The 12,694-nt window shown below is 33.3% G+C and overlaps 1 protein-coding gene across 1 annotated transcript; it reads left to right on the forward strand.

The window, feature by feature from the left end:
* Positions 1-1,117: 1,117 nt before the first annotated feature.
* LOC121224976 (rho GDP-dissociation inhibitor 1-like) lies at positions 1,118-1,586 on the forward strand. The gene is made up of 2 exons (XM_041108635.1): positions 1,118-1,354; positions 1,431-1,586. The coding sequence occupies exons 1-2, from the start codon at positions 1,118-1,120 to the stop codon at positions 1,584-1,586; spliced, it is 393 nt and encodes a 130-aa protein (XP_040964569.1).
* Positions 1,587-12,694: the final 11,108 nt, after the last annotated feature.

A 12,694-nucleotide genomic window follows, 5' to 3' on the forward strand; every position in this document is an offset into this window, starting at 1 on the left:
TAACAGCTTTGGATTTATATTCTGTTTTGAATAAATTTTGGAATTGTGTTTAAAATAATTAATTGAAGACTTTTAAGATGTTGAATCCCTAATTAATTTTGAAATATTAGTTTGGATTTCGCATGTAAGTATGTGTTTAATACAATTATATATATTTTTAAAGTTTTTTTTCCTCTTATGTAAAGGATCATACATCCATATCATACGAGATACAAATATAACGAGTATTAAAAAAATTTCAAATAATATATTACTAAATTAAAAGAATATGAGAAAATAAGTATGTAATAAATTCATATAAAAATTAAATATAATTTTAATTTAAATGATAAGCTTGTTTTCAAGCTTCAAAACCCAACAAATAATAAATAATTTTAACTCCATATTATATGATTTGAATTTCAATAATTTAAAAAAGAAAAAATATTGTACTTCCGAATTCAAGTTGAAGAGATGAAATGATGAAATAAATAAAATATTGATGGATTAGTTTCTTGAATATTATTAGATGATAAATATTCTTTTTCAAATAGAGGGTGGAGTTTTTAAGCAGGTAGGAATGAATGGATGTTTGAGTAGGTCATCGAGAAAAGCTGGCCCAACCCTAACGACTGCGCTATTGCCACCACAAGCCAATGGTTCCAAAGCCTAGCCACTGCTTCCAGTTCAAGCCCATAATTATTATTCTGATATCTTTTTTCAATAACCATTGATTTCCTTTTATACAATTTTTATTACTTTCCATAATTTTTTATAAAATTAAATAAAAAATAATACAAGCAAACTCGAATATGGATAGTGACTTAAAATTAACTTTTAACTTTTAATTACCATCCTTTTTTTGTTCCAATTGCCTTTCATGTCAGGTCTTGTGTCCTGAATTAATGTCTTCTTTTCTTTTTTGCTAATCTCAAACAAGGAATGTTGATGGATATAAAAACAAAATAATCATTAATAAGAATCCATAAATTCTTCCTTTAAATCATCTAAAATTTGGTGCAATTTCAACCCCACAAAACCAACTTTGAATGTGAAGCTTCCTTCTTTAATCCCTACCATATATATGTAAATGGTTTCCTTGGGCAAAGGTTCGTAGGGAAAAAAGAAAGAAAGAAAAATGTCAGCTGCTGTAGGAATTTTCTTAGCATCCAAACAAGATGGTTTGAAGAAAAATGAAAGAAACAATAATGAAGAGGCGAGAGAAGAGAAGAAGAAGAACAACAAGAAGTTTGTTGATGATAATGAAGCAAAGAACAATAATGTTGATGATGAGAATGAGGCTGATGAAGAAGATGATGATCCCAAGCTGAAACCTGAGAAGGAGTTGGATCTTGGCCCTCCTCTTTCACTCTGTGTGTGTGTGTGTATGCATGTATTTGCATGAAGCCAAGTAAGTAAAGCACTGTGTATTGTATTTATTGATTCTCAAGGATGATGAAAGTCTGAGAAGATGGAAAGAACAGCTTCTTGGGAGCGTTGATATGTCTGCTCTTGGAGGTACTGTTTTTCCTATCTGTTATTCAAGGAGCAAACACGTGTTGAATTATATTTTTGTGATGAAAGTAGAGATGGGCCGGCAGAAGTGAAGATAGAAAGGCTGTCAATCGTATGTCGGGGCCGACCAGATATTGTTTTGCCCATTCCATTTGTTTCAAACCCTAAAAGCAGCTTGTTTATACTAAAGGAAGTCGTTATCGTCTCAAATTCTCCTTCACTGTCTCCCACAACGTTGTCTCTGGTCTTAACTACACTAACACTGTCTGGAAAACCGGTGTTAGAGGTGAGTATCATATACTTTCATGTTAGGATATGTATAGATACAAACCATATCTATATTTAAAGATATCTCGTCAGAACCCAACTTAAATCTCCAACACAACAATTCTAACATGATCCATTAATGAAACAACATGGCAGTAGAGAAAACAAAAGTGATGTTGGGAACATTTAGCCCTCGAAAAGATCCATACACTTGTTTGCTAGAGCTAAATCCGACAAGTGAGTATAAAATATTATTAATTTAGTGAGTATAAGTTAATGTGAAGTTAGGAAAATTTTTGAAATATTTAATAGTGTATTAAAAATAAATATTAAAATAATTAGAATCGAAAACGAGGTATCGAGACCTCAGAGATTTTAAATCTAGCCATAAATATTTATAAATATTTATGGAGTGTTAAAAAGTTGGTATTAAAGTTTTGTCAAGAAATTTTAAAGTTCCGGTAGTTAATTGAACAAAAAGAACTAAATTGTAACAAATGCAAAATTATAGGAAATGATTAAATAGCTTAAATGATAAAAGAAAGAGGACTTAAAGGTAAATAGACCCAAGGTCTCTTTGGGCTGGACGGCAAAGACATGAAATCAGCAAGAAAATAAGGAGAATTAAGGGCAAAATTGGAATATTGCAAAACTTACTTAATAAAGCTAGGGTTAAAGTGGAATTATCTAGATTTCTCTTTATTTTTCTGCATTCTCATCAGCAAAAACACCATAGAAGGGTTTCCTTAAGCCGATTTTTCATATTTTTATTGCAAGAAAGTTCATTCTTGATTATTTCTTGAAATTTTTGTGTTTTTGTGACTTTTACAACTAGGTCCACTTGTTGAATTCATTAGTTTTTTATTCTATGAAAGAAATTGAAAGTTGCTATGAATACCTGCTGGAAGTATATGATGATTTAACATAGAATTAGAGCTTTAAATTGTTTATATGTCAATTTTATTGAAAGAATTGAATAGAGAGTGAATGTTTGGGACCTAATAGTAAAAGAGTTTGAAGTTAGGATTTTATGTGAAAATTCTGAATTTCAATACTTGTGAAATAACTTATAATGTCTAGGTAAAGTACTAATTGAGAAAAATTAGCTTAATTGAAGGGTTAATTGAGCAACGACTGAATTGTATGAATTGTGAAATTTGGGGCAAAATGAAAATCAACATTTTGCACTAAAAAAGTTTTGGACAGCATCAGTAGTCTAATTTTGAAAAATTACCAAAAATTGGGAAAATCAAATTAGAGGATGAATAAAATATTAAATTAAAGCTTATTGAGTTTAGTTTATCATAGAAGAAACGGTGTAAGCAATTAAATTGTAAATAATGAGATATAATAAATTTTGTGAAACAATGTCAGAATGATTTCGGGTTCCCCTATTCTGACTTTGAAAAATCATCAAAAATTGAAGAAAAATAATTAGGGGCTTAAATTTATATATTCAAAATCCTGAATGAGTTTATTTTCAAGAGAAACAAAAGGGAACATCATCCAAATCTCATACGAGGAGATAATTAATTTTTGGTGAAGAAGAGCCGGAACTATCAAATAGCAGAACAGAGGTGATTTTAAAGAATAAACTGTACTTATTGGCTAAACTAAAAATTCTGAAAACTTTTATGTAAGAATATATGTGAGTCTAGTTTCAGGGAAAATTAGCGGATCCTAATTAAGAGTTCTGTAGCTCAAGATAAAAATAATTTAGTAACTATGACACGGATGGACAACATTGAATATACATAAGTAAATAGTGAAATTATAGATAATGTTACTTATAAGCGGGTTATAAACATTAAGGATGTGAAATAAAGTGGAGGTGAAGTCAATACTGATAAGTGAATGATTTTACAATGATAGATCGAGAACCCGAAGCAAGTCGAGGAAAAGAATAGTAGCTGATTAGTCCCTGAACTTTCACAAATTCTGCAAATCGACCCAGATAAGTTCATATGGCTGAAATTTAATGATTAAATGTTAATTTCATGAATTATATAATGTATGATGAGATATATTTTTTGATGAATTGAGAATAAAATAACAATGCGAAAACCGAATAAATGATCAAACTGAGCGGAACGTCGGATTTGAGTACTTCTGATCAGTAACAAGTGATAAGTGGTAGCTTTAGCTACACTTATCTGATCAGTGACAAGTGACAAGTGATAAGTGGTAGCTTTAGCTACACTTATCTGATCAGTGACAAGTGACAAGTGATAAGTGGTAGCTTTAGCTACAGTTATTTGATCAGTGACAAGTGGCAAGTGATAAATGTAATCCGTGTAAAACCGTGGCAAGGCTATGGCTTTTGAAAGTGATAAGTGATCATACGCAAGACCATAGTTATAATATGACAAAGTGGAAATGAAGTACTCAATTTTCCGTAACTGTTCCCTAATTTGATTAAGGATAGTAAGTGACAAATGGGCCCAAAAGAATTACAGTAAATGGATAAGTGGTAGTGAGTTTATACCAGGGGACTCACCAATGATTATGGTTGACAGGTAAACTTAGTAATGGTGTATAATGTATAAGTGTATGAATGTTTGGTAAGATTTATGTTTTATGCCTATGAACTTACTAAGTTTCTATAAGCTTACTTGAGTGCATTCAATGTCTCTTGTAGATTGACGTGAAAATATATGGAGGATCAGATTAACACTGAGGATCACATTATCCAGTTTATCTCCGGTAGCTTTTGTAAATTTCCTTTTTGATTTATATGACATGTATATGGTTTGATGATTATATAAATGCCAAAACTTATTTAATGAATATGTATTAAAGTAAAAAGTGATGAATATACTAAATGGTATAATTATAATAGAAGTATGATTTGGTATCAAATTGATTAAATTGGATTGGTTGGTTTGGATTAGTCTCGGTCTTAAAATTGCAGGGAAGGTTGGATATTTATAAGGGATTATATTGAGTTCATAAAAAAATATAAAAAAATTTGGGATTTTACGAAAAATTCTGTATGGTTTTGATTTAATCCCGGTTTGGTCCCGAAGTATATTTTGGGCTTCGGAGACCGCTCTAAAGGACGTCATGATATGTTTAGGTAAATGAATAGTAATTAACTCGTAATAATGGAAAATTAATTCGGTAAACCCTGGTAATGCCTCGTACCCTATTCCGGCAACGAATATGGGTAGGGGGTATTACATTTAGTGGTATCAAAGCCCGATTTAGCTGATTCTCGGAACATGTGTGATGTGTAAAGTGTTTAGAAATACATGCCATATAGATCTATGATAGTGTGATGTGTATGATCCGATCTAATCTTTGTTATTTTTATAGATCCGATTATTAAGATGTCAGATAGACCTGAACGTACTGAACAGGAAGAAGTTAACAGTAGAATACAGATTTCTGAACAAGGAACAAGCAGTGTGAAATGGCCCAAATTTGTCCGACCCGATACAGATATTAAAACCCAAATAATATATATAACTAAAGTCCAAACGTCCAGTTATACAAACAATAGCCCAAATACATCGGCCCAATTACATTAAAGCCCAAAACAAAAAGAATCATAAACAGAAACCCTAGCTAGCCTATCGCCCCGCACAGCCTCCAGCGCCTTCGGCCTTCCTCTCTACGCGCGCCACACCGCCACCTCTGTACGGCCGTACCTACGCAACACACAAACAAACAGCAAGAGAAAAGCAGAAAAAAGAAAAAAATAGAAAGAAATCGAAAAATAGAAATAGCATATAAAGAGATGTTATTTTTATTTATTTATTTTTCTTTTTTTCCGATTCGGCTATATAAAGCCAAATACAACACTGTAAAAGGGATCCGATTTTGAAAAAAATCAATAAAAAAAGAAAAAAACATATAGCAGAAATTCGAAGGTGATTTCATTATTTATTTATTTATTTTGTTTTCCTTTCTTTTTTTCATGGTTTTATGTGCTAAAACGAAAGAAAATATGAATAAAAGGAGAATACACTTACCTGGTGGCCGACTTGCCTTCTACTCCATCGCAATCGGAGCCGGAAGAAGATTAAAGGCACGAAACGGTGCAGCAATGAGAGGAGACTGCTTAGGTTTTTGTTTCAAATGGCAGATCAGGTTAAGTTTAAGGTTTTTTTATTTTTTTATGCTGATTTTCGAAACGACGCCGTTTGAAGTTTGCATCAGTAGCTTCCAAACGGTACCGTTTCGGTGGCCATGACCCGCGCTTGAACCAGACCCGGATAAGACCAGATTTGCGCGTTTTTGGATCGAAGGGAAATTTGCGCAATGAGCCCCTCCCATTTTTTCATCGTTCTAATGCAGTTTTTTTCTTTGATTTTTTTAATTTGTTACCTCGCATTTGATTCTATTCTCAATTAGATCCACAATTAAATGTCGTCATTTTCGCTGACAAGATTTGAATTCCCGGATTTGTGTGGTTATTTGCTATTTTAGTCCCTCGGTGTTGAATCAATTGACAATTTAGTTCGAATTTGTTTTTTTCTTTTAATTTTGGTTACAATTTTAGTTTAGTTTTTTTAGTACATAATTTCAAATATAATTAGATTTATTTTGACATATTTATTTCTAAAAAATATATTATCATTTTAATATTTAAAATTGATATTGTTTTAAAATTTCTTATTAGTGTAATTTTAAAATATAATGTGCTATTATTTGAATTTGTTAATTAATATTATTTAAATTTATTATACATTGATGTTTTAAATCCATCAGGTATTTTGTTTTAAATATAATATATTATTATTTATTTCATTATTAAGTATTTTATGTATTTTATTGGAGTTTATTGTAAGTTGAACAAATTTTTGATATTTTATTTTATATTGTTTTTTTATTTTCTCTTTTTATATATATTACTATAGGGTACATCTTTACATAATAATATTTGTTATAATACTATTATTCATACTATTATTCATAATAATATATGTATTAATATTTGAATTTTTGTATAATGGATATATTGATTACAATTTTTTTCCTTTTCATTGTTTTGAGGTATGTTTTTAGGAGATTGATTATCGATTTATTTGATGCTTAATTAATAATATTGGTGTTTGTATAATATTAAAATTATTATTGCTATTTGTATTCACCTATCTTGCCTGTTACTTCTTAGTGTAGGTTTGGGTTGCTATTCAATCATGCTTCTTTTTTAAAAAATTATATTTTATTAAAGCACTACAATCCTTTTATTTCATAATTTTCAAAAAAGCTTGGTGTTCATAGTTATTGAAAGAATTGTGCTCTAACTTACTGAGCTTCAATTCTTCTCAATGAATTTGAATAGCCAAGTGTTTATTTTGTTAAAACCATACAATTTTAAAACAAAGCTTTTGAGACTTCAAAATGTTGGATCCTAACTTACTGGATATGGCATTTTGTTATCTCGATTTTAAAATAAAGGCAATGTTTGATGTTTAGGAATTTTGAGAAATTGAACCCTAACTGACTGGATTCTGATTTCTCGTTTGACTTAAATGACCAAATAACCTTTTCAAAATACATGAATTTTAAAATTTACAAATTAAAAAGACATACTTAATTTTGACGATTGAATTGTTGCACCCTAACTCACTGTGTGTGGCAATTTATTTCTTCGAGATGGGTGCGTCTTATTATTCAATTTGGTTTATTCAAATTTAAACTTCAAATGATCGTATTTTAAAATCTTTTCAAACTTTCGACCCTAAGATATTAAACAATCAATTTGGTACCAATTTTGGGCGTTACGAGGGTGCTAACCCTTCCTTGTGCGCAACCGACTCCCGAACTTGTTTTCTTAAATTTCGTGGACCAAAATCATTTTTAATGGTGATCCGATCACACCTCAATAAAATATCGGTGGCGACTCCCATTTTCATTTTCAAAGTCGATCCCCGTTTTTCAAATAAAAAAATGGTTTCGACAGCTTGGCCACTCCGCTGGGGAGGATAAGAGAGTCGGGTCATAAAATTGATTGTTTTTGTCTTATTATCGAAAATTAAAAATTTGATTTGAAAAATTACGATCTTCTCTTTGCATTTGTTTGTATGATTACTGTAAATTGAGCTCTATATGTTGGCATCATATTGCGTAAAGACTGTTTAGTCTTACCCTTTTAAGTGGGAGTGAGAAGCTACTCCTTCGTGAGGTTTTCACCTCCGTGAGATTTTCATCTCTGTGCAGCCATAGGAAATGTATTCCCCTGAACTGAACTCGGTCTGTATGAGACTATAATGGGTAAAGATCGAGGAATCTACTGGTTCAGGTGCCTTGACTTTAGAGCCAAACCGCATGTAAAAGACCTTAGGAACCCATCCTAGGTAGAGCCACTCCAAATCCCTAGTGGTTACCCGACTAGGTACTTTTATTTTCCTTGCTTGCTTCTATTTTGTACTAACCTCTCTTGTTGTGTTTTGATTATGATCGCATTGCATTTGCATCTTAGGAAAGAGATATTGATTCAAGTACGATTACTGAATTAGAAAGCTTGTCATGGAATATGAATTCCTTGATAAAGTGGAAAATAATACGGCTGCCTGAATATATTCTGAGAAACACAAGAAGGGCGATGGAAGAGTTCGTGACCTTACTTCATGGCCTAAAGATTCAAGGCGATTGTCTAAGAGCCTTCGACGTTCCAACTCCCTTAAAGAAGCTGACGAGCCTTATGAAGATGGGAAGATGATGGATCGCGACCAAGATCAAGAAAGGGAGCTAGCAGTGGCATCAATTGGAAATTTATGGGATTTATCTTAAACATGCGAATGAAGGAAAAGATTGATGTTGTCTCTTGGAATATAAAGGCGAGGCTGTACATGCATCTGCTTTATGTAAAGAAATTTGCCTTCTAGTAAAGTTTTCTAAATGTAATTGAATCAGAATCAATGTCTCTTTAGGCATTCATTTCATGCACCTGCATTACAAGACATCATATGCATTAAAATCCATTGAAAGAGTCTAATTGAGTAAATTTATTTCAGCTAGTCTGAAAAACCAACCAACCAAACATCCTTACAGTACTCGTCGCAAAACTAAAGAAATGGATCAAAGATTAGAGAAACTGAAGCAAATGTAAAAAGAAATGCAAGACCAGCTACAGATGCAAATGAAGGAGCAGTTGGAAAAAATTCAACAAGAAATGACAGAAAGGATGCCGGAGTCTCAAAAGGACATGATGACTGAGTTGACGCAATTACTTACTAAAGGAGTAAATAAGGGGAAAGATCCTATGGTAAATGATGAGGAAGAAGACAATGATAGACCTACCTATCCTCCAGGCTTTACGCCTCTGCATGTGCAGGTTCAGACTGAGGTACCTCCGCGCAGATCCTCTATTTCAATTAGGCCTCAGCGGTTTCAAACTGATGAACTTTCTGGCCGAATCAGGTTCTAACCCCGATTAATCTTGCTATCCCAGATTTTGATAAGATGGCTGAGAAGGATAAAGCAATGGAAGAATTGCCAAAGCAGTTTGAGGAGAAATAGAAATGGATTGAAGAGAAATTTAGGGCAATGGAGAGCACTGAAAGCTATTGTGGAATAGATGCAAAAGATCTGAGTTTGGTCCCGGATTTGGTGCTTCCTTATAAGTTTAAGATGCCAGAATTTGAGAAATATAGCGGGACCAGTTGTCCTAAAGCCCATATCACTATGTTCTGTAGGAGAATGACTGGGTATATTAACCATGATCAGCTATTAATACATTGTTTTTAGGATAGCCTCACCGGAACGGCATCTCGATGGTATAATCAATTGATCCGAAGCCAAATTAGTTCTTGGAGGGATTTGGCACAGGCTTTTATGAGGCAATACAGTCATGGATCGGAGATAATGCCTGACAGAATCACCTTGCAAAATTTGGAAAAGAAATCAAATGAAAGTTTTAAATAGTATGCACAGAGGTGGAGAGAGATTGCGGTTCAGGTCCAGCCTCCACTATTAGAAAAAGAAATGATGATGCTCTTTGTTAATACATTGAAAGCCCCTTTCATCACACACATGTTGGGAAGTGCTTCACAAAATTTCTTAGATATAATTATAAGCGGTGAAATGATTGAAAGTGCCATGAGAAGCGGAAGGATTGATGCTGGGGAGAACAATAGAAGGTCGGACTTAAGGAAGAAGGAAAATGAGGTGAATAATGTAAACACTTACAACAAATTGATTACAGTGAATCAACCAAGGAAGGTGGTTGCTAATCAACAAGGCTCATTAAGACAAGAATCTGGAGTGAAACTAGGTACTGAGAAGCTCCAGTTCACACCAATTTCGATGTCATATAAGGAGCTGTATCAAAGCTTGTTCGATGCGCATGTTGTTGCTCCTCATTACTTAAAACCTCCACAATCTTCATATCCCAAATGGTATGATGCGAACGCACAATGTGATTACCATGCGGAAATTACATGGCATTCAATAGAGAATTGCATTACCTTAAAAAAGCTTGTTGAAAGACTCATCAACATGGGTGTTGTCAAGATTGATGACTCTAGTGCAGAAACCCTCTACCCAATTATGATTGATGCAATGTTGGGAAGCGTTCAACATATATGAATACACAAATGGAAAGGGACCTTGTTAGATGTCCGCCCTTATAAATTCGGGAGTGTTCTAAGCAATTGGATTGCTAAAGAAATCCCTGTAGTATTTAGAGCTCACTTAGAGTAGTATTCAGAACGCACTTGTTGCTTTTAGCCTAGAAGCAATAAGAACTTCTATGTGAAATAGGCTCATGTCCGAACGTTGTTATTTTAATGAAATGCATCATTGTGATCATTTTTGAACCAATATTCTTTCAGTCTTTTTGAATAATTATTCTTTCATTCTTTTGGATTTCCTTCCACATCATTCATTCATTCATAATCATATTGTACAAATACTTATTATTTTACACATTCTTTTGTATATTCTTTGGTACTTGCTACGGGTCCTCAGATATCAATGACATGAGTGACACTGCTGCAGACTTAGAATCTCCTTTTGAGCAAGACATGTTTTAGAGGGATCTCATGACTTTGAAAATGACATGGATTGTAGCTTATCTCCGGACATGTTGAGGATGGTAGAACAAGAGGATAGACAGATTCTACATCACAAGGAATTATTAGAAATTGTGAGCTTAGTGAAGACAAAGCAAGACCTTGTTGAGGTACCTCTAGAGTTCAAAGATGTCTTCATATGATCCTACCAGGATATGCCCGGGTTAAACACTAACAATGAAATCTACAACAGTACGATTTGCAGTATAGGCAATGTAGTGAAATTTCTTTACCGAGGCAATGCCTTTCTCGTTGACTCATTATAGCTTTGCCCATTTGAAGTCATGTTTTCATCTCTTCAAGTTTTTGTTAGGTTTATCCTGATTGAAGAGGAAGATCTAAAGTTTTCTATCGTAGTTGTGCCCTAAAAGGTTTTATGAAAAAAACCTGATACCAAAGAAGATTTTTCGCATACAAGATGAAAGTGGAAGATCTTCAAATTTAATCAAAAAAATCACAATCAAAATCAAAATCAAAAAAGAAAAGAAAAATGGAAATAAAAAGGCAATAAAAAAATAAAAAAATAAAAAAAACAACAAAAAAAGAAAGGAAAAAATCAAAATCAAAATCAAAATGAAAAAAAGAAAAAAGAAAAGGAAAGGCCAAGGCGAAAACCCGCAAAGGGTGCCTTGTGACCAAAGGTGGATTTGAGTTGAAAACCCGAAAAGAGTGACTCAAATTTTGAGCAAAATGGGGCATGGACGTCATCATTATCGAAAGCTTCTAATGGGCATTGCTTCACTATTGAGATCATTAATTACTTCATCAAATGGATAGAGGCTGCTTCATACGCCATTGTCATCATATGCCGATATAAATTTCCAAAGAAGATGGTATTGGAAAATGCATTGAACTTGAATGATAGCACGATAGCTGAAGTCTGTAATCAATTCAAAATCAGACACCACAGTTCGTCATTGTATCGCCCAAAAATGAATTGCGAAAAATTATTGAGACTTACAAGGGTTGGCATGAGAAATTACCATTTACCTTCTTTGTTTGTCGAACATCTCTAAAGGCTTTCACCCGGGTAACAGCTTTCTCTTTGGTTTATAGGATGGAAGTAGTTTTACCCATTGAAGTAAAAATCCGGGTATTGGTTGAGCTAAAAGTTGGATGAAGCAGAATAGATCCAATGGTGATATGATCAGTTGATCCTGATAGAAGGAAAAGCTAAAAGTTATTCATCAGGGTCAAATGTACCAGAAACAAATGATGCGAGCTTATAACAGATAGGGTCGTCTCAGAGAATCCCACGAGAGGGCTGGGTGTTGGAAAAGATCCTTCCTCAACGAAAAGATTCTAGAGGGAAATGAATGTCAAACCGGGAATGTCCCTATGTTGTAAAGAAGACCTTTTTCAGAGGAGCACTGATCCTGAGTGAGACTGCTAATTCTATAAACTCAGATGTAGTCAGGAAATACTTCGTTTAAAGAAGAAGAAAGGACCAAGGGGAAAACCCGTAAGGGGCACTTTAAGTCGGAAAAAATATGAAAAATGAAAAAATAAAAATGAAAAATGAAAAAAATGAAAAAGTAAAAATGGAGAGGCTAAGGGGAAAAACCGCAAAGGGCGCCTTAGGCCAAAGGGGATTTGAGTTGAAAACCCAAAAGGGGCGGCTCAAATTTTGATCAAATTGGGGCATGTGATGATCTTGCTATACCTGAATCAACAGGAAAGGGTATGAGACATTTTGGGGCATCGACAAAGTATTGTAGATCTTCTAAACACATGTCAAACTCAGAAAGGTCTTCAGAAAGTTTCTACAGAGAAGTTTCTACAGAGAAGTTTAATTTGCGATATTTGGGGCACCCAATTTTCATATTATTGACTTTGTTGGAATACTTCATTCTTTTTCAAGATACACATTCCCAATCAATTTATTTGTTATCCTTCTTTACTATTCTTGG

The sequence above is a fragment of the Gossypium hirsutum genome, chromosome D13, assembly GCF_007990345.1.
Source record: "Gossypium hirsutum isolate 1008001.06 chromosome D13, Gossypium_hirsutum_v2.1, whole genome shotgun sequence".
NCBI classification, from domain to species: domain Eukaryota; kingdom Viridiplantae; phylum Streptophyta; class Magnoliopsida; order Malvales; family Malvaceae; genus Gossypium; species Gossypium hirsutum.